Source organism: Ptychodera flava, chromosome 2 (genome assembly GCF_041260155.1).
Source record: "Ptychodera flava strain L36383 chromosome 2, AS_Pfla_20210202, whole genome shotgun sequence".
Classification (NCBI taxonomy): domain Eukaryota; kingdom Metazoa; phylum Hemichordata; class Enteropneusta; family Ptychoderidae; genus Ptychodera; species Ptychodera flava.
In genome coordinates this window covers 22898723-22920171 of record NC_091929.1, presented here as the reverse complement: position 1 = coordinate 22920171, position 21449 = coordinate 22898723, and the positions used below count along the sequence as shown (strand labels likewise).

The 21449-nt window shown below is 40.0% G+C and overlaps 2 protein-coding genes across 3 annotated transcripts; one reads left to right on the top strand and one right to left on the bottom strand.

Moving 5' to 3' along the window:
- Positions 1-480: 480 nt before the first annotated feature.
- LOC139117216 (uncharacterized) lies at positions 481-7777 on the top strand. Its single transcript, XM_070680157.1, has 3 exons — positions 481-687; positions 5862-5928; positions 6790-7777. Exons 1-3 carry the CDS (start codon positions 496-498, stop codon positions 6945-6947), a joined length of 417 nt encoding a protein of 138 aa, XP_070536258.1. The 5' UTR covers positions 481-495; the 3' UTR covers positions 6948-7777.
- A 3463-nt stretch (positions 7778-11240) lies between these two features.
- On the bottom strand, positions 11241-18109 carry LOC139117211 (uncharacterized). 2 transcript variants are annotated; one of them, XM_070680130.1, is made up of 2 exons: positions 17770-18109; positions 11241-13076 (listed from the first exon to the last, which is right to left on the bottom strand). In XM_070680130.1, the coding sequence occupies exon 2, from the start codon at positions 12845-12847 to the stop codon at positions 11783-11785; it is 1065 nt and encodes a 354-aa protein (XP_070536231.1). In that variant the 5' UTR covers positions 12848-13076; positions 17770-18109; the 3' UTR covers positions 11241-11782. The 2 variants fall into 2 exon arrangements, with proteins under 2 accessions (XP_070536231.1, XP_070536242.1); XM_070680141.1 differs by lacking the exon at positions 17770-18109 and adding an exon at positions 14381-14606.
- Positions 18110-21449: the final 3340 nt, after the last annotated feature.

The following is a 21449-nucleotide window of genomic DNA, read 5'->3' as shown; positions in this document are numbered from 1 at the left end:
GAGCCTTGTTCTCAATGATCCATGTGGTGCGGTACAATCTCCAAGGGAAACGAAGTACATGATTTGGCATTGTGTTCTTATACACGCTTGGTCGAATCCCATTAACTTGAGTGAATTCCGTCGCACAAAGTTGGTCGCACTTCAGTTATGGCGCGACGTTTTTGCCTGTTCATTGGCATTAATTATTTTCAATAGTGATCCATCAGTAAACTTAAAAGAGCTCAAATACTTTAAACGGAACCCCTACCCTAAAATCTCGATTTCAGCGCATTGAGGGCGTGATTACACAGTAGTGAGACTTGTAACGACCGATTTTGTTTCCAGAGCGAAATAGTAAAAGCAGCACTTTGATTTTGTAACGGTATCAGACTAGTTAACCCTGACTGCATGTTTGTGTAGACTAAAAAATGGCAAGCCTGGGAATCCTATAAACTAAAACATTCTCCCTGGCGGTCCCTAACTATAGTCTGTTGCGCATGCGTGATACTGTTCAATATGAGTCAGGTATCACATACCACAGCATGCATTGTATTCCACTTTCTATTAATATGCAAATTTCACTTCAGTTTCTCTGTTGACACGCCCTTGCCGAGAAGTGGCCTCACCAGAAGTTGTCGTCATACCTGGCCATTGTCACGTTTTGTTAGCTCCTGGTTGACGAAACTTTTGCCCCATTTTGTGAACACGGTAGGTACTTATTTATCTCTGTCGTGGGTTTTGATCAAAGTTTGAGGAGTGAAACTCGGGGCCCTAGTGAGACTTGTGAACGACTTGCACACGAACCTTAAAAATCCGCCCCAAATGGCGTCTGTACCTGTTGAGCCTATGACATGCTTGACGGCATGAACCTGTTGGGCTTATGTTGCTCCGTTCGTTTGAACCCTGAGATAGTACTCTCCCGATCAGTCAAATGGTCTTGAAACTGCGCTATAGTTTGAGACTATTCGTGAGGACGCCTATTTTCGAAGTACACAATCTCAATGTTTTGTGCATGGAGGTAAAATAACACCCCATGGTGTGTGCAAGCCCGCTGATCAACGGTGGAATGTTTACCTTGAAAGGAGCATTTGTGTCGGTCGACACCCAGCTGACACATTCGCATAACGAGACCTGCAATGGACATTACTATATCTCTTTTAGAGGTCGGATACTTTTTCCCAGTGTAAAAGTCTGAGGTCGACTGTTAGAAATGCTGGTTTTCAGCCTGGGTAGACTGAATGGACGCTTGCAAGTCCAGGAGTTGGACGGTATTTATCAATCCTAGTGAAAGTTGTGGGGGTGGCCGAATACTCTTACATGCCTGGGTCAACTGTTTCTTCACACAAGTTCCAAAATGCAAGAAATCAGGCTGAAGCGTCAGACAATGGTACCGGACAGCATTTGAACGACTACGATTCTCATGGTTGTACTGAAATCAAAGGGCATATTGTTTGGTTTCCACGTGTTGGATAACCGTGATTTTGGCAAGGAGGTAGGTCGTAGGGCCCCGTGCATTCTACCTCCTGTGTCTCAAGAAGGACAATAGGACTAAAATCAAGTCACCAAAAGATGGCATTCACATGAGGATTGCGAACTTACTTTTAGAGAAAAAATGACTAAATCATACGTAAAAATTTTGAAGCAGAACCGTGAACTAGGAAAAAAACGGTGCCGTGAATCGAATAGACACCGTGGCCAAGTGCAAAAAAATCAAGTAGAAATACGAGTCGCGTGCTTACAAATCTCAACATATGAAAAAAAAACTCGCATTTTCCCGAGTCGTATGATAACCTTGGACTCTGTGTGTTTCAAAGACTTCCCAATGTATGTCCATGGACGCGGAAGGGAAACCTCCAACCGTAATATAAAGAACACACCCGAGCACTCTCTTTTTCTGACCACTTGTTGATCTTCTAATTACCGGTGCTATTATGTAACTTCCCACCATGCCTATAGACGTGGTATCGTTTTCCATAGGCCCCTTTTGGGGTCTATGCATTTTCACAGTAACCGTGCCCTAGACAATAGTGGTTGTTCGTTTATGGGACTCTCTAATTAACAACACAAACGGATTCATTGTCGGCCACCGTTCTCCGTCTTTTCCTGTCCCTGTCTGTCCATAGAGGTGAAAAGAATCTCTCTCTCTCTCTCTCTCTCTCTCTCTCTCTCTCTCTCTCTCTCTCTCTCTCTCTCTCTCTCTCTCTCTCTCTCTCTCTCTCTCTCTCTCTCTCTCTCTCTCTCTCTGCGCACGCACTCAAAGTCAGCAAAGTTTACCAACATTGTCTTGCTTTCAACAATTTTGGAAGAAACGATAAACCTTTTCATTAATGAAGCACAGAAAAGACTGACAAAGGTTAGATAGTAGACCTAGATTTTGATACTGATGTCATGAATTTGAACTGAATATCCGCAGATTTGCTACAGCACTTTCCGTCTCTCGTGGGCAGTGTATTATTTCTAACTACTTACCTTGTTGCATTCAAGGACGTCCTGCTCACATACCGCTTGCAAAATTGCGTTTTGTCACTCAATTGAAACAAAGCAGAGCTCTGGCGTGACGTCATTTTTCGTTAACACATATTGTATTTCGAAACGTCATTGCCAGAGTGAGGGGCAGAGCTGTATCCGAAAGACAATGGAGACCACGTCCATGGAGCGACCAAAGTTTTTTTTTACGCTAAAGATGGTTAAAAGACGCCTTGGAAAGAATTGTGCCAAAATTTCTGTATCAGTTGTGTCACTGACACTCCACAAACAACCGTGGTTGAACAGAAAGCGCTCAACCTTACGTTCTGGCTCTTTGAAAACATCCAAACTGAAAGAAAAATGCTGAAAATATTCAGTATTGAAACTAAGATTCAGGTTTTGCTACACTTGGGCGCCATTCAAACATAACTAGTGCCTTTCAGACTCAATCGAACCACGAACACATCGTTTATCTTCATGATCGACAAAAGCATTGTATACGACTGGAAAGTGCTGAGAAAGGGGCAATTAAACCCGTCCGCCCTAGGGAAATGGCCCACTTATCTCTGATTTAGAGGCTATCAACATTTGGCCTCAACCATCATCGTTTCGGCCTAAGCCGCGTAAATTGGGTCACTGAAAGGGAGTAAGTTGGTGATTCAAATCACCGTATACTCAAAATCGCTCCACGTCGACTATGAAACCTCGCGTGTTAAAGTATCGTTGCATTTTGAGATGAGGGGTTATAGGTTGATTGCGAAAAAGCGCGGTAGGCGGCGTTAAGGTAGAACGCACCTCGGGGACAGAAATTCGGGCCTTCAAATTTTATCAATCTTCTTCTGACCTACCACTTGTGGGGGCTCATTTTGAAGCTCTTGGCGAAAGAAAAGTTTTTACCGTCTTAGTTTTTTGAAAATCGAAAATTTTATTTTTTCCCATAGAGTTAACACAGGGATGGCGGCCATTTTGAATTTCAAATATCGAGAAATCGCAAGTTATTTGTCTCTCTAGTACCAAAGTTTGCACGGTGACCCCTGATTTTATTCTTGCTTTGGTAAGAGAATGTTCAAAGTTTCACTGAGGAAAATATGAGCAAAAGTTTAAGTCTTTCACTTTCGAGGTGCATATTACCTTAACCCTTTTCCTGCCAAGTCCATATTTCACCACCAGGTCAAGATGGTTAAAATTAATGAAACACAATGTATTCCATATGATGTATTTTAACATAATACTGTACATTTGAAGGCTGTTGAAGACATAATACTGTAAAGTTGATTTTTTTTGGACAAAAGATGCTATAACATACCAAGCCAAGTGGTTGAAAATACGTCATGTTTTGGCTCAATACCGCTTTTTACTGACTTGGCTGATGGGGAAGTGATACAGTATTACTGTCTGGCAGGAAAAGGGTTAACACTCCGTGCGACGAAATCAGAACCGTTACCATCAAGACATTCACCGCAAACAGTTTTGGCTGGCGAGTTATCATAGGGGCAACTGACCAGTATTAGTCAAAGCTGAAATTGATCATCACTAAAAAAAATTAAGTGTGGTTAGCGCATGACCAGTTGCATGGCAGTCATTTTTATGACATCCTTATTTAGAAGTTTCTGGAGAGCAACAAAATGAAGGTTGACAACGCAAACAAATGTGGGTTCTTGACTATGACTGACGGGGAATATGTAACTAAAAAACTTGACCTTTCAACTTTGTCCTCGGGCCCAGATATATATCATGACGTTTTCCGTTTATAAGTGTATTAACCTTCAGTTGAGTACACGGAACAAGTTTGACAGTTTGCCTATCCCAGTCCCGTCACCTTGTTTGTAATCACTGATTTGAAATGAAAATATTTACGTTAAGTTAATTACCGACCTTCCGTCAAACTAGTCATGCGATTCCTCCTTTTTTAAGTTTGTCTCCATGCGTCTAAAACAATCATACATGCATACATACATACATACATACATACATACATACATACATACATACATACATACATACATACATACATACATACATTATACATACATACATACATACATACATACATACATATATATATATACATACAGACAGACAGATAGACAGACAGACAGACAGACAGACATACGTGTACGTACGTAGGTACATCATACATACATACATACATACATACATACATACATACATACATACATACATACACACACACACACACACACACACACACACACACACACACACACACATACATACATACATACATACATACATACATATACATACATACATACATACATACATACATACATACATACATACATACATACATACATACATACATACATACATACATACATACATACATACACAGGTGCAGCCAACGGAGCTATTCATCGAAAAAGCTGTTCCAGGAGCAATTTTGAGGGCAGGGGAAATTCTAATTTTGCTCGGGCAGGGGACATGTTTTTAAGTGGCAGGGGAGCAAATTTTAGTTTTTTTTTAGGGCAGGGCAGATATCGGTTGATTGTCCTGGGGACAGGGCTTGCGAAAAACGAGGAGAGGGAAAGCTACTTTTAAAACAGTGGGACAGGGGAAGTTGAGCCATGGTGTTTCCGGGATTGGGACACAGGGCAAGTACTTATAACTTTCATGTCTGCAGGGGAAACGGAATGATAAAATTTTGAGGGGAATTTTTCCAGGGCAGAGGAAATCGGCAAGTGTTTTTGCCACAGGGCAGGGGAACTTCAAAAATTCACAGTGGGGAGGGGGAAACAGGCAAAAATAAGTGGGGAGGGGGTAGAAAATGAAGTTTGAGTGGCGGAGGGTAGGTCGAAAAATTTTAGTTGGAGGGCAAATTATGAACACTAATTAATTACCCTCTTGACTTAAAATTAGTCAATTCACATTGCTTGTCATACACAATATTCTTATCATTGTAAGGACCCCTTTAAAAGTGCATTGTTCGTTGGCTGCACCTGCATACATACATACATACATACATACATACATACATACATACATACATACATACATACATACATACATACATACATACGTACGTACGTACGTACGTACGTACGTACGTACGTACATACATGCATACATACATACATACATACATACATACATACATACATACATACATACATACATACATACATACATACATACATACATACATACATACATACATACATACATACGGTACGTACGTACCTACATACATACATACATACACATTCGTAGATAAAGTAACATTTTCCAATTTTGGTCATATTCGCGTGTTTGACCTACAGCTGACGCTACTCAGAGTGGGATTCAAGTTTTCACAAAATATAATTTCTGTCATCTCCTTGGCAAGGATCGACGACAAAGCCGTAGCTTTCAACTTTTTTCACAACGCATACATTTCTCATCTGTTCTCATTTCAGATGGCGTTCAAATATTCCTTACTGTTTGTGTTGATGGCGATGATAGCCACTGCCTATGCTGAAACAGGTATATATCAGATCAGTTTAACCCTCCATCTCTGCATCTGAGTGTTTTCTTTCCTTACATAATCAGTAAAATATGTTTACTGCCTTAGTTCTCCAATTTGGCATTAAAAACTTTCATGTCTTGTGAGCAGTGACGACCAACTGATAGTTTCTGACGATAATGACGATGTTATTGTTATTGTGTTATTGATGACGTTGATGAGGCCAACAAAAAAATGGTGCTGTTCCGATAACCCGACCTACCCTATTTTTGCCTGCCGACCCTAAACTTTTTAGAGCTACGTAAACAAGGAAGTAAGAAAAAGAAAGAAAAAACCGGTAAAATCAGGCGTTCGTTACTTGGCATTTGATTTTTGCTTGAACGAGGATGTCTTTTATGTTTTTTTTTCCTTTTATATGTATGATACATTTTTCTGGAAATGTTGTGGCCAGTGTTTGACCGCCCTGAACCCCTGAAAAATGCATATTTAAAAATAAAAATATTTTTTGAAAAAAATTCCTGCCGACCTACCTACCCTATTTTTGAAAACCATGTTATCGGAACAGCACAATTTATTTTTTTTTGGCCTGACATATTTTTTGTATTGTATTATATAGGTCTGTGTGTGTTGGTATGCATATCAACAACACATGATCTATTTGCAGAGAGAGACAGAGAGACAGAGAGACCGTAAGAAAGAGAGGAGACAGACAGACAAACAGACAAGCGGACAGAGACTCAGAGACTGAGAGAGATATTGGTACATGCATGAATGCATTCATACATAACCTTACATACAGACAGACAGACATACTCACATACAATCACAGTCCCTCCATGTAATAATTTTCAAATAACATTTCACTTGATCATCCGTTGCAGATGACCTGACCTTCACCTTTGACACGGTCTCAGCTCTCATAGCCGGCACAGTTGGTGTGATGATCTTACTGCTCGGTCTCGTCTTCTGTCTCTATGACTACCAGTTCCGTAACTACGCTGCTGAGATGCCGGAAAACTACAAAACCGAGGCATCATGATTTCCATAAACAACCACAATAATTTGCATAACAACGTACCCTGATTTGCATCACGACCGGTCACATCGAACAGAGACATCGTGATTTCCGTAACGAGAACGCCATGATTTGCATAACAACGGGCACAGGTCGCACAACCAATCAGAAGCCAGCATTGCCAATTTCATCTATTTATAACCGCGAAACAAGCCTTCGTGAAACATGGACAGTGGAGGGCCCCCCTCCACTGTCTATCGTGAAACATGTGCGTGGATGGTGTTTTTATCTACTCAGTACCTATCTTTTCTACCTATCTTTTCATCTAACAAGAATTGGAAACAATATAGTCAATCCGCGCACCGCATAATTATTCACAGTACCATTTTAATCGTTTTTAATAGTACTTGTATAATTATTACTCCCCAACACGTCAATATTTCCTGTTCTTATGTATAGCATTAGCTTACACTCTTTGGGACTCTGGATTCTTCAAGTTCACTGTCATTTTTAAAGCACTGACGAAATTACAGAAATTCAGAACTCATTTTTAATCATTTGAAAAAAGGAGAGTAAAATTATCAGGTAAATGTCCGAAAATCTGTAAGATTTGTATACTTCACAATATACTGTTCAGTGTACACTATGGTATATAGCCGTTTAATATTTGTTATGGGGGATCTTTTGAACACAACTCGTGCTTTTTTATGTTGTTGGGGCGTTTTATGAGATACACAAAGAATGGAACTTCACTCTAAATGTGCTATATTTTTTACCTATTTTTAGAAATTGAAGCATTTTGTATCTGATTTTTTTTACTATATAAATAAAAATGACACTTTTTATAATTCAAATACTTCGCATTGTACACAAGTCAGTGGCTTTGTCGCCCCTTTATGTACTGAATTACATCAAGGCTTTCAAAACCGGAAACTTGAGTATATTGAATCTGGCAGAAAGTATTTATCAATATATCTACATGCAGGGATGGAGTAGAGATCTGACGAGTTACAATCCAGTATCTTTCAGTGAACAGTACAACATGAATATTTGCTGACATGAAACAAAAATAGACGAAAATTAGAAAAGATAGCGAGAGTGTCCTTTAACACTGCCTAGAAATGCCGATACTACTGTTGAGTAGGAGTCGATTCTACATTACTCGTTGTAGCACTGCCCACATTTTGACGCAGAGACATTGGATCTGTAATTTTCTATTTCCATATTAAGAGACGAAAAGAGTGTTAAACTATTTCTCGCTTCTAAAAAGACAAGTTCAAGCACTTACGTCCAATGTTGCAAAAACCCTGTCACGTGACCCCCACATGACGTCCATTGTGTCTGATATTATTTGCGGTACTCAAATTTCAGCAAAGTACTACTAGAAAAGTGCAATATTTAGCGTTTTAACTTGTCGTAGCAGCTCAGTACAAAAGCTACTCAATATGATCGGCAGTTAGCGTTCAACCAAAGCTGTTCAACATTGCAACGAAAACATCAGGATTTCTGGAAGTTCAAGCTGGGGTCGATTAAATTATAAATCGAGATTAAAGCCGCGATTATTGCCGAGATAGACCTCTCAACATGTACAATGTGCCACAGCGGCATTTTACAAAACTAGAAATAATTTTAAATATTGACCTCGGATTAGAAACAATTTTACATATTCTGATCGGCAAAATTAATTTCTAATTTATACATGTGCTGTGACGTTGTTTATCACAGGCGCTCGTGGGCTTGGGGTAAGTTGCAGCGGAGGGCAGAGCAAAAAGTAAGCGATTGATAGATCGAGCCACAGTTCCTCTGGATATAGGGACTGTGATCGAGCAGATAATCGATCGACTAAGCAGACTTCCCAGCCCACGAGCGCCTGTATGTGTTGTTTATTCACATCTTCACGGTCGTATGCCGCGCCGCACCTCAAGCGTCAGTGACCTGACGAGTACACATAGAGGAGACGCCATCTTACGGTCACATCTAATTCAAGAAGCGACGGTGGGAGTGTGCCGATTTTCACAAAATTTTACTTCTAGACTTGGTTACACTTCGCTACACGTTCTTAACTACGCTACAAGATTGGTGTCTCTCTGGCGAGTAAAAAGTGACCATCTTACAGCCCCTAACACCTCGCTACACTTCGTTACGTTCGCTACACCCCCTTCTCCAATTTTCACAAAATTTTACTCCTAGACTTGGTTACACCTCGCTACACGTTCTTAACTACGCTACAAGATTGGTGTCTCTCTGGCAAGTAAAAAGTGACTGCTCTTCTACAACTTTACTGTTGTATTCCATACTTAATATCTACATGCATCACCTCAACATATCTTGAAAATTATCATGTTTTAGCTTTCATCCATCGCCAACGTACCCTAGTATAGTTTTTATATTATTCGTAGGGGTCCCTGGTCCTTCAAACAAAGTTCAGGTGACCCTCTCTCTTTTACTGCTCTAAACTTTCTTTCTCTTATGAAAGGAATAATTATTCACGATATGTAAATCGATGGGAAGATCGAACTGTTCCATACCAGACACTCTATGTGAAAATAGTCCCATCTTAAACAGGCTGCGCATTGATATATTTCACTGTAATTAGACTTATTTTCCTAGCCTTCGCTACATTCGCAGGAGGGGGGTAGTCTATAAAAAGTTTGCACCTCGGATCTTGCAGTGTACGGTCAGCATGGGATATCAATTGTCCAAATTGACCGTCTGAGGGCACACTCGAAGGCCCGGTGAGATGGTCCAGCTCCGGTTCAAGATGCATTATAATAACTTGACTATAGGCGGTTTTCAAAATCGTATTTTGACCGAAAAGTTCATATGGACGGCAAAATAAAGAAACAATGAAATCCAAGAAATACACAGAGTATTACTTCAAATTCTCTGTTTAAAATAAAGTTAAAGGAGTATTTTTATGAAGCAATGATTCAACGTGAGCAAAATGATTTCGTTTTTTATTAATTGTTGTCGTGCCGATTTGCTTGTGATTTTATTTATCGTGGGACCACAGTGGAAATAAGTTTTTAACTTTTCTGTTATCCCAGCACTTCTGTCTTTGTCTTTTTTCTGTTTGTACTGTATGGTTTTTTAAAGTGCTAAATCAATCAATCAATCAATCAATCAATCAATCAATAAAGAAATAAAATACCACGCAAACGAGATTTTATCATTTATTTATCTTTCAATATATTCTGGTATATTAAGCATACTTTTTATCTTACATTTTGACATTTTAGTACATTTTTATACGCAAATTTCATTTGCACGAGAATCTGAAAGCATTGCAACGAACACAATGGATTAAGTTTTTTCTTAAAGGGTACAAACAATGTGTGTCCTGGAAACTTGAAAATATCACAGATAAGAATGACTTTCTGTTACGAAGAACAGTTCTTTTGTATGTATACGATTGTTCTCATCAAAACCAATTCCATTTACTAGACACAAGTTCATCATAAGCGAAAACTTTATACGACATGGAAAGCGCCACCATGGGCAATAAAAGAGGCGCAGTTCATTTGCAGGTAGGAAATTGTGATCAACGAAAGTCTGAGTTCAAGGAAACAAAACTCATGCAAAACAACGAAATGCCAATGATATCTTGAACCACCATATCCTGTTTTTCTATCTCTACTTCGGGCAGATATTTTGTCACTGACAATGTACTTAATTCTTTTTTCAAATAATCAAACTTAAAGTCTGCACTCTTCTCGTATTCTAAACCTATTAATTGTTCTGTTATTATAATCACAAAAAGTTTTACGAGTTGTATTTTTACTCATGATCTACCATAGAATTGATAACCAGCATGAGGTTTGTTAAATGTGTCTGGGCACAAAGTCAATGTCAACTTGACGTTTGTCACTTGAAAATATGACTACAAAAACCAAATTCAAAGTGCAAGAAAGCTGCTGATTCGATAGGTGGGAATGCTTATTAATCGCCTCACGTGACATGTGTGGCCATGTCTAAATAACACAGAGATAGTCTTGCTACTGATTTGAACTAACAAGATTGCGGTAGATGCCGCATTAACATTGATAGATCTACTATAGCCTGGACCCAAGTCTCCGCTGTGAACGAAGGCCAAAAGCAGAGACTGAGGTCCAGGCTAGATCTACTAGAGACACTCGAAAAATGGTTTTGCGCGTTACTGTCCACGTGAATTAACTCTTTCCTCTCCCTTGGTAGAGTGGTTGGTGGCGCTCTTCAGATTTGAGTGTAGCAGGTTGTTGTTTAAAGGGAAGTGGTCGTCGGAACTGCGCTGTGCAACATTCTTATTTACAATGTATTACATGTATATATATATATATATATATATATATAGATGCATCATGCCAAATAGCTGCAACATTTAAATTTTACGATGTACATAAAGACAAACATGTTTTAACTTTCATCAATCGCCAACGTAGCTTGGATACAGTGTTTATGTCTGTCGTAGGGGTCCCTAGCTACCTTTGAACGCCGTTCCGACGACCACCTCCCTTTAATGCACTCATGCGCATATATTTCTCAATGGGGAGTAGGTCATTAGATTATGTGTTCAAGAATGACAAAATAAAAGTCTGCTGAGCAGAAACTGCAAAATATTTTGAAGTGTTGTTGATGTTATACAATCAATTTACATGAATAATGTGGACTCCTGGGGACAATAATGAAAATAATTATTTGTAAACATCTTATGATAAAAACGAAATATATTTCATTATTTGAAGAAGTTTGAATTTTAGAATTGTCAAATCTTGGAATGAAAATGTATTTGCGTTTTATCATCCTTGCCTCCCCTCTAGTCTAATGGCTCATTCCTATGTAGAAACTTAGCAACCCTCAAACACTGTTCAATACGGGAGATGTTACTCTCTTTCAGGGGACACATTACTCGCAGATTTCACTCTTTTGCTTCCCCGTTGACTGTGCTGCCGTAGCGATGCAGAGAGGGCCGGCGTCGATTGCCGCCTTCGCGTCCCGCTCGACGTCCTCCCACATCCATGTTTTCCGTGCTTCAACGAGTATATTGAGTCTTTCAAGCAAGTGTACAAGCACCCGTCGACGGGTCTCGCTGAGGAGCTCTGCGCCTCACTTTCAGTCTTTAATGAGATATCCTGACCTAAACGTCTCTTTGTGTTTCCAGTGTTTGATGGTTTAGGCCTATCAGAAGGTCCTTTCTTATTGTAGTAGACGATTATTTTATGCTTGCCGTTGCTCAACGTCACTTCTTTTTCTGCAGTCTCTGCCCATGCTTGCCTGGTAGGAATTGACTTCTCAGGGAAGGATACGCTGGTTTTCAATTTCTCCCGGATGTGGCGCATTCCGCTGTTGAATTGCAAATCAGGTCCCTTGATCGTTTGGGGATGTACTCGCTTTCTAACAAACGGGTCGCTGAGTTGCTTTCGGCCTCGCGGAAGTTGGTACTCTGGCATCGGGTCTTCCAAGATTTCACTGTCTTTTATAACAAGTACTTTTTGTTTATTTTGCTCGTCAATTCTGTAATAGTGACAATGAGCCTGGCTGTTTCTCAGGTCAATATCAAGTGACAAATGTCTTGCTCCGGACCGGTAACCAGATTTAGCGACCGATGGAACGGGACTAGAGCAGTTGTTGCCTGGTTGTTGCTTCAAATTCAATTTTTGACCACAAATGGGCACGGGATCTTTGCATATCGCCGGCATTGGCGTTCTGTTTTTCATTTTGAATAGCTCCATGATCTGCTGTTGGCCGTTCCTGCTCTTCGCCATTGCGGATGCCATCTTAGCCTCGTTCACGGACCCTGTACGTGGTCTCGAACCGAAGGGCGTTCTGGTGGATCTCCGCTGACTGGACGAGGTGGTTAAAGGCCTCGGTGTGATTGTAACAGAAATGACGGGCCTTGTCATGACGTGTGGCTCATCGACCTCCTGATCGTCTTCCGAGTTACTCATGTTGCACTCTGAAGCATGTAGCAGTGTCGTATGATACGAAGCAGCGCTCTTCCAGTCACTGTCTGAGACGTAGCTCACCGACCATTCCCTGTGTTCTACAGTCTCGTAGAATTTATCAGTCGCAACTTTATCCCAATCTCTATAAAGCTGTCTCTGAGCAGTGGCCCGATTAATTCCATAGGCTATCTTGAATTATGTTCCTCGAGGTTTGATAACTTTGGGAAGTACCCTAATAAAAGATAAAACACGAAAAAGATACGTAAAGTTGAAAAATTAACGCAATCAGCATAAAGCAACTTCTGAAATATGTCACATAGGTTCATTCTGTGGTGGCAATCGGAAATGCCTGGATTTCCCAAGTAGCAGACAAGTTATTCTACTACAGGCCTATAAAACCAGCTACATAAGTGTTCGGAAATGAATTTAGCTATTAGCTAGAAGCTATTAATATTTAAAAACTTCCTTTGACTATCAGTACACCAGACAAATTGACTAAATTCTCTATTATATACTCTATCTTATTTTTATGTACCGATTTTTCAAACCCACACGCAGTTCTGAGGCCAAGTTCAATGCGCGCAAATCGAAACTTGCTAGTACAACTCAATAGGTTGAATAATCCAAATAATGGTAATTTCCTCAGCACATAAGCTACATTGGATCAACAGTGTTTCATCATACTTCTTTGACTTTGTTTGACCTCCTGTGTCACTAAACCCTTTCTCTATGTTGCTGTCTGTCTGTCTTTGTCTGTCTGTCTCTGTCTGTCTCCTGTCTGTCTCTCTCCCTCTCTCCTCTCTCCTCCCTCCTTCTCTCTCTCTCTCTCTCTCTCTCTCTCTCTCTCTCTCTCTCTCTCTCTCTCTTTCTCTCAACCTAAATACACAGTTTTTGTATAGCAGGCCTAATTGGCAGGTCGAGGCAATACTCATGAGGACATGCAATAGTCCATATTTGTTCAGCTGCAATGACGTAAGTGAAATATTCAGAAGGAGAAATGTACAAAGAAACTGATTGGATTACTATCACATCACAGAATAGTTACAAGCCCTCATCTACAGATAGGCATTCAATTCATGAAACAAATTTGGTTAAATCAAATAAAACCCCACGCCATCGGTAATTTTGTTCGCGAGTGGCTGTTTTTATGTTTGAAAAATTCACTCGAAATGCTTTTAGTGTACTTTTGTGACCGTGGCGAGTCGTCTGAATGTAATTTTGACAACATTCACTTCGTTGAAAACACACGATACAACTATCAATGATGATAGTTGATGGAAAGGGAAAATTCTCTCTCTCTCTCTCTCTCTCTCTCTCTCTCTCTCTCTCTCTCTCTCTCTCTCTCTCTCTCTCTCTCTCTCTCTCTCATAATTAATCTGACCGAAACGTTGTAACGAATATCTTTGTCAAGCAGGTGAACACGCACATTCAGAAATCGTTAATTGTTCTCGTTGGACCGAAAATTGGACAAAAGGAGAACGGCCATGCTTGCATGCCCTATGCCTCTACACTACAAACCACTGCGTGAAATCTTACCCGACAGCGTAGGTTATGTTATGAATGCGGCGAAGGTTTATCACAATGCTCCGTTCGGTCAAAATCAAATCTTGTGTTAAAAACAAACCACGGTGGTGATATCTATCCGCTGGCAGTAAACGTCGACCCCCTCCATGATGCTTTTGTGACCTCCTGCCGCTGTGTTGCGGTCACTGTTTTCTTCCGATTGTCGACAAACATACAATTCTTAGCACCTCACCTTGCCAAGCCCGACAACGTTTGTTAATGAAAGACGGCAGGTGCAGTTAGTAAATAAAAGCTTCTGTATCGGAACAGTGAGTTTACGTCATCGGTGTCCCTAGCTTGATCGTTCTGAATGCGATGAATAAAAAATCTAACAATTTTTTTTTCAATATCTCGAATTGACAAAGAAAATGTTTTGGACGAGCTGAAAATAATTCTGTGTTCACTAGTTTCTGGTATAAAATTCCCGACGTCAAACACGGACCAGGTTGTTGTATCGATATCGGAATCAGTAATATCTAACTCAGGCTTAACTGAGACTTCAGTTTATCGACGTTGCCCTGACGACGTCAACAGCGGTGCATTTACATCAACTTCGAGTACAAGCTGGGCGTTACAAACGCTGCCTTATACATGCTATTAAGTGCTTATCAAATAAAACGTATATAACGACACACTTACAGTTTGTTTTCTCCGCCAGTTTGAGCGGTGAACGACACAAAATCCCGCCGTTGTAGACAGACAGTATTGTCTGGCAAATTTACCGCTTTGATCTACTTTTGTATCTTTCGTTGGTAACACATGACGAGGAACTCACAGAACAAAAGTGAAAAATGCGTCCGCCATATAGAGTTTCCCGCCATAAATGCACAGCTCGTATGCAGTTACCACTTGGTCAGGGGTGCTTTTAGGTTTAAATTACTTGAATTATTTACGCCTTCAAAATCTTTTCAATCTGGCTATTTTTTGCCTTTCTTAAGTTTATTCTCCTTCTCTGAAACAAATTTGATTTGGTTTTTCCGCGTGTCTTACTCTTCTATTGACATTCTTGGGCCCTACTGACGGTCGTTCCCATAGCAGACAAATTACTAACGCGTCGTTTTGGGGATAGTCAGCGATTGTGGGTTCGTTCCTAAATTGCGCGACATTTAATTTGTTACTGTCTACACAAATTCTTACAATCTTTGTGTATTATTCAAGCGCTATCTTTGGTCTAATAAAGTCAACATTTTACTTTTGAAGTCGTTTGGATTCGAGCCGGTGTTGTTACGTAAATATGACGTCAACGCACGATAGAAAATGCCTTTATCAACGAAAGCTTGTATTTTTAGTAGCGTAAAGTATACATGCAGAAGTGTTCTTTATTAAACTCCAAAGTCATATTGTTTTGAAAAAATCGGATTTTATGATTCCAATTTAACATAAATCACTCAAGTCAAGTCCAAGTCTTACGTTAATTTCATCATTCAATTTTGTCCATATGGTTTCAAATATGTAGGGCGACTTATACCTCCCCCCGCTTGCGTGGTTTAATATTGATTTGCTTTCGAGCTAAGAGTAAAATGTACTACTAGTAGTTTTGGGCGAATATTAGAACGGCATAGTGTGGCATGAATATTTCCCGATCATAAACGGGAACCATATTAAGGTATCGCATTGTGAGGTATCTTGATCAGTAAAGGGCGCGAAAACAAGTACGCTGGAGTCACAAATGTACGCAGACGATGGTTCACCTCCAACAGTGCAGCATTTGTGGGAATGTGGCCAACGACAGTCTATTTACGAGGGGTTAGAAATAAACGCCCTGACCTTGTCAGCTGAATTTCCAAGGGTCAGATAGGTCGTTACAAGACCTTGATAAATGTTAAGATATCATTTTTTTACAATAGAAAATCAGTAAATTGTTATGAAGAGCCGAATTCCGATTACGTAGCACCGACTTGTTCAGAACATAATCAAATTCAAAGCAAAATTTGGAATAATTTGGAATAATTTAGTGTCAATTTCCGGCGGGAAAAAATGTCGTTCCGACACACAACTGTAGACTGTTATCGCTGAGTTCTCATGACTCTACCTGGATCGGGTCAAACTAAAACAGGCTCAGTTCTTTCATCAAAACAGTTCGGTTTCAACAGAATGTTCACTGTGGCAAGGTTAAACCAATATAAATGAAACGTGGGGGTAACTGTGTTAAAGGGGAAAGGACAAGAAAGGGTGTTAATCTGTTGTCTTTGATATATGTGGGGATTATATTCAAGAACAAGCAATCGATACTTCGAATGCTTTACAACAAGCACTACAAGACATGACGCAATAAAGGAGACGTGAGTTCGCAAGACGGTATACATATTTTGTTTAAAAAAGCAATATTTAGGCCGTTTTCTGATGGCAGATGACCGTAGATGACCTCCAGCTTAAATGTATTGTTGCACATATCGATGAGATATCTTTTGAAACGGATGTTTGAAATTTTACTACAAATGCCTTGTCCATAGAATAACACGATGAAAGCGTTCGATTAATCAATGCATATTGAAGTTGTGCCAAAACTTACACAAACACACACACACCATACATACATACATACATACATACATACATACATACATACATACATACATACATACATACATACACACACACACAACACACACACACACACACACAGGGCACACACATACATACATACATACATACATACATACATACATACATACATACATACATACATACATACATACATACATACATACATACATACATACATACATACGAGAGAGAGGCAGAAAGAGGGGATACAGGCGCTCTCAGGGACAGACATACAGTCAGACAGACAGGGAGATAATTAAATTGTTTTGCGTACAGAAGGCTCACTCGTAGACATATGTAAACAGCCAACGCGGATAATGAAGTGGCATAGGCATGCAAGATATTATAAAATCGATAAATTACAACCACTGTATCTCGAAGTCTATTAAATTCAGCGCATGAGTCCAAATGTCAAGAACCAGTTTGCCACTTAATTATGTCCCCGACAGACTTTTAACCGTTGTATCGATCCATTACAAACAATGTACATCCATAAAATACCGCGGTATTTACCCATTTTTCATGGCGATCAGCGATACCCCAATGTTGAAAGGTCCCAGGGGGAAAATTCGTTTGCCGTGAGGACGTCGCTTAGCTGTGTAAAAGTATCTACGACCGCACGGTTTCACGTTCAAGACTTGTTGCCGTCTATTGACTGTTTACGTTGTTTGCGTGGATAGAGAGTTGTGGTGTGTATGACGTACGTTGCGTTCATTGTCAACGTCGGTGTTGTTCCATGAACCCACACAGACGACTTTGAACAAGGAAAACCACTTCTCGTTCACCAAGTAGAGTCAATATTTGCAAATACTCACGCTCAGTTTGCGTTTTGGGGCGATCACTGTCGTGTCTTCAGCCGTGGGCGGCTTCAGCGGCAGCCCTAACACTGCAGGCTCGTCCGATGTTGGACCCAGCATACACTGCAAAGACGCTTTTAGGTCCCGCCACACTCACATCGCCACGAAGATTTTAGTGATAATCTCCCTGCGGCCGCTTTGGTGTGAAAATAAAATGATATAGAGTGGCGACCATGGCAACGAGTGGCCCCCGATAGCGTAAGACAGTAAGAGGTTACAGTGTTTGCGACAATACCACCACACTGATATAAGTCAACTGGAAGCGATCGATACTACTACAATGCTCAAAAAGTCAATAATTAAGCGCACGCGTCAACTTGTTGACGAGTTGAACGATTCTGAGCGAAATAGCTCAACTCCACTTTTGTCAGGAAATTACGGCGCAAATGCTAAAAGTGACAAACCAAAGTAAGGAAATTGTGTTTATGCCATTTTTGACATCTGGGCGTTTGCAATACTTCTGAATTCGTGCAAAGGTCCTCCAATGAAAACATAAGCTGACATTTGCAAAAACATCTCCTTGCCCACCCATTAATTTTCCTGTCAAGAAATGTTGATACTTGCTGGGATATCACTGGTAGCTTGATTACCACATAATGCTAACTTTAAATCTTCAAATGTGCAGGGACCATCTCTTATATGCCTCCTTTCTAAATATGTCGTCTATTTATTCTCCATGTCAATAATAATTTCACCCGAACTGCCGAGTGTGACTTAGTACGTATGAGGTCTACTTCAACGAAATTTTGGTAGCTCTGTGTGGTCATGTTCCAGAGACTGCTGACGATTGACTTAAGGTAGTATGCGTCTCGAAATTAAAAAAACCTAAACTTTCGCTCAAATTTTCCTCAAGGAATCTTTCAAATCTTCACTTTCAAAATAAAGAATAAAAATCGGGGATCAACGTGCAAATTTTGGTACAAGAGAGACAGTTTACTCCAGATTTACTAGTATTTAAAATTCAAAATGGCTGCCGTCCCCGTGTTAACTCTATGGAGAAAAATAAAATTTTCGTTTTTCAAAAATCTAAGACGGTGAAAGTCTTTCTCGCTCAAAGAGCTTCAAAATGAATCCAAACAAGTGGTAGATCAGAAAAGGAATGAAAAAGTTTGAGAGTCCAAATATCTGTCCCCGAGGCGCATTCTACCTTAAACACAAGGTTGGACTTCATCACATCCGCACCTCAATATATCTTTCTTTTTATGGACTTGGCAGTATTGTTTCATGACCTGAACTTTGTCTTATATTTGCTTGTGTAGTTTTTTCATATCAAAATAATCGTTTGTGGGAACGATAACACTTTTGAGATTGGGTAGGTATCTTTGTTCTTTCCACATGATTGCCCCCTCCTGATAAAAGCAGGTGAATTACGGGAGTGGAAATTTATCCTACGCGTCTGGGGAAGATTTTTCGACCTCTCAATTTTTTTACAATTCTTTTCTGATATACCACTTGTGGGGATTCATTGTAAAGCTCTTGGCGTAAGAAAACTTTTCACTGGATTAGTTTTTCGAAATTCGAAAATTTTTAATTTTTCGCCATAGAGTTAACACAGGGATCATGGCGACCATTTTGAATTTCAAATATCGGTAAATCTTGGGTAATTTGTTTCTCTAGTACCAAAATTTACACGGTGACCCCCTTTTTTATTCTTGATTCTGAAAGAGAATGGTTGATTGATTCCTCAAGGAAAGTTTGAGCAAAAGTTTAAGTCTTTCATTTTCTAGGCGTGTACTACCTTAAGACAAGAATATTATTGTCATAACACGTGCAGTCTTGGAAAGCCAAGGTATACTTCTCTTTGTTCAAGGTTGCGATTGTATTTAGCCAAACGTAAAGAACGACGTGCGAAAGTCAACTTTGATCCCGGCGAGACAGAACATCTTGAAATATCCAATGTCGACATTTTTTTCTTGTTCAACGAAGACCGTAGACGACGGAAAATATATGCAAATATGGCAGTCATGGATTGGTTTACTTTCGGTCTCCCTAGCAAACCAATTCCGTTTTTGAAATATGTCTCGCCATTTCCTGTGGGTAAAGTTTGACCATTTTATGACCCCTGCATGACCTTACGCCGTGGCATTTCCATTGTTATAGATCGACGATTGTGTTTCCGCTCTCTGTAACACCAAACCGTATTCCTGTACTTAATTTCCATGGTGAAACGTAACAAGAAATAACAGTATTCAAAGTCATATAGGGCCAGGAAATGCTCTGCATTCCAAGACAAATATAATAACGGCTCGTCGATCGTACAATCGAAAGTAAGACTATTTAATGTCAAAAAAAGACATTCGACCGTAAGCGCTTAACAGTATACTAAACTGATGGACAGACAGACAGACGAACAAACAGGCAGGCAGACAGACAGACAGAAGACAGACACAAAGAAGGACTCTGAAGTGCCTTGCTCTCTGATCAAACAGGTCCGACGTGGGAGCTGAACACAGACAGGTGAAGCTTGTTCCGACAAACACTCATAATATTGACTAGAACACAGCAGAGAAGCGGAAATTAAACAGAAATGGGTAATGAAGTATTGATAACAAAATCTCGTTTACCTTTGACCCTAAAACATTAATTCAAAAGAATGTTCGACAACTTCCGTTACGCTAGCAGGTGGTTACATTATCGCAATATGTCACCACTGCCCTGTTAGAGGGTTGTTTTTCTTTTCTTTCCAGACAAGGGTTTACTAAAATTACTCTGAGATGTGATCATTGAAAAACATTTTCAAAGCAAGCATGCCTATTAATTATGAAGTACTATGGGGCACAGAAGCTCAAGGTACGCGCCTCGAAAGTGAAAGACTTGACATTTTGCTCAACTTCAAACGTTTCTCGACGAAACTTTCAACCATTCTCTTGCCAATTATGTATGCAAATCAGAGTTCACCGTGCAAAGTTGGGTACTAGAGAAACAGTTTACCAAAATATTCGCCGATATTTGAAATTCAAAATGGCGGCCATTTCTGAGTTAACTCTATGGGGAAATGTCAAATGTTCGATCTTTTGAAAAAAATGTTGAAAATGTTTCTTAATCCGAGAGCTTTAAAATGAGCCCAAACCAAACGCGGTAGGCCAGACTTTGAAAGGCCGACTATTTATCCCAAGGCGCATTCTAACGAGCTAATAATTTGCGCAGACTCGCTTTCAGATCATTGTGCCCTTTCAGAACATCACGTTTTTCAAAAATTTGACGTAAAAACATACACATGGTTGACAATAGGCGTACGATGCCATCGTGCACACGTTTGATTCATACTCTCGGCTCTTTTATCAATATAGTATGGCTCCTGACATCTGCGATTCACTCTTAAAAACATAACTTTTAATTGAAGCTCATTGTACTTTGTTAATTATCTCTGCGCGTCTGTCCTTGGTAATGTTTTTCGCACAATGTGCTTGCCTTTCTATGGGCGATTTTCCGAACGTTTGTTTTCTCATCGATCGACTATCGTATGATCAATCAATTAATCAATCAATTTTGTGTTATGTCTATCCGTCTGTTTACGTAGACACCGCTACCTATCTGCCCACCCAGTCTGTCTGTATGACTGACGAGCTATGTCTGCCATTCGGCATCTTAATGTATGCCTTTCCATCTACCGGCCTGTGTCTCTCCTCTCCAACTCA

Excerpts from the sequence above, each read along its gene's own strand:
- LOC139117216 (XM_070680157.1), top strand. The coding sequence starts at position 496 with ATGAGTCAGGTATCACATACCACAGCATGCATTGTATTCCACTTTCTA. Across the intron at positions 688-5,861 it reads TGCCCCATTTTGTGAACACG|ATGGCGTTCAAATATTCCTT; the intron begins GTAGGTACTTAT and ends TTCTCATTTCAG. Across the intron at positions 5,929-6,789 it reads CACTGCCTATGCTGAAACAG|ATGACCTGACCTTCACCTTT; the intron begins GTATATATCAGA and ends CATCCGTTGCAG.
- LOC139117211 (XM_070680130.1), bottom strand. The coding sequence starts at position 12,847 with ATGAGTAACTCGGAAGACGATCAGGAGGTCGATGAGCCACACGTCATG.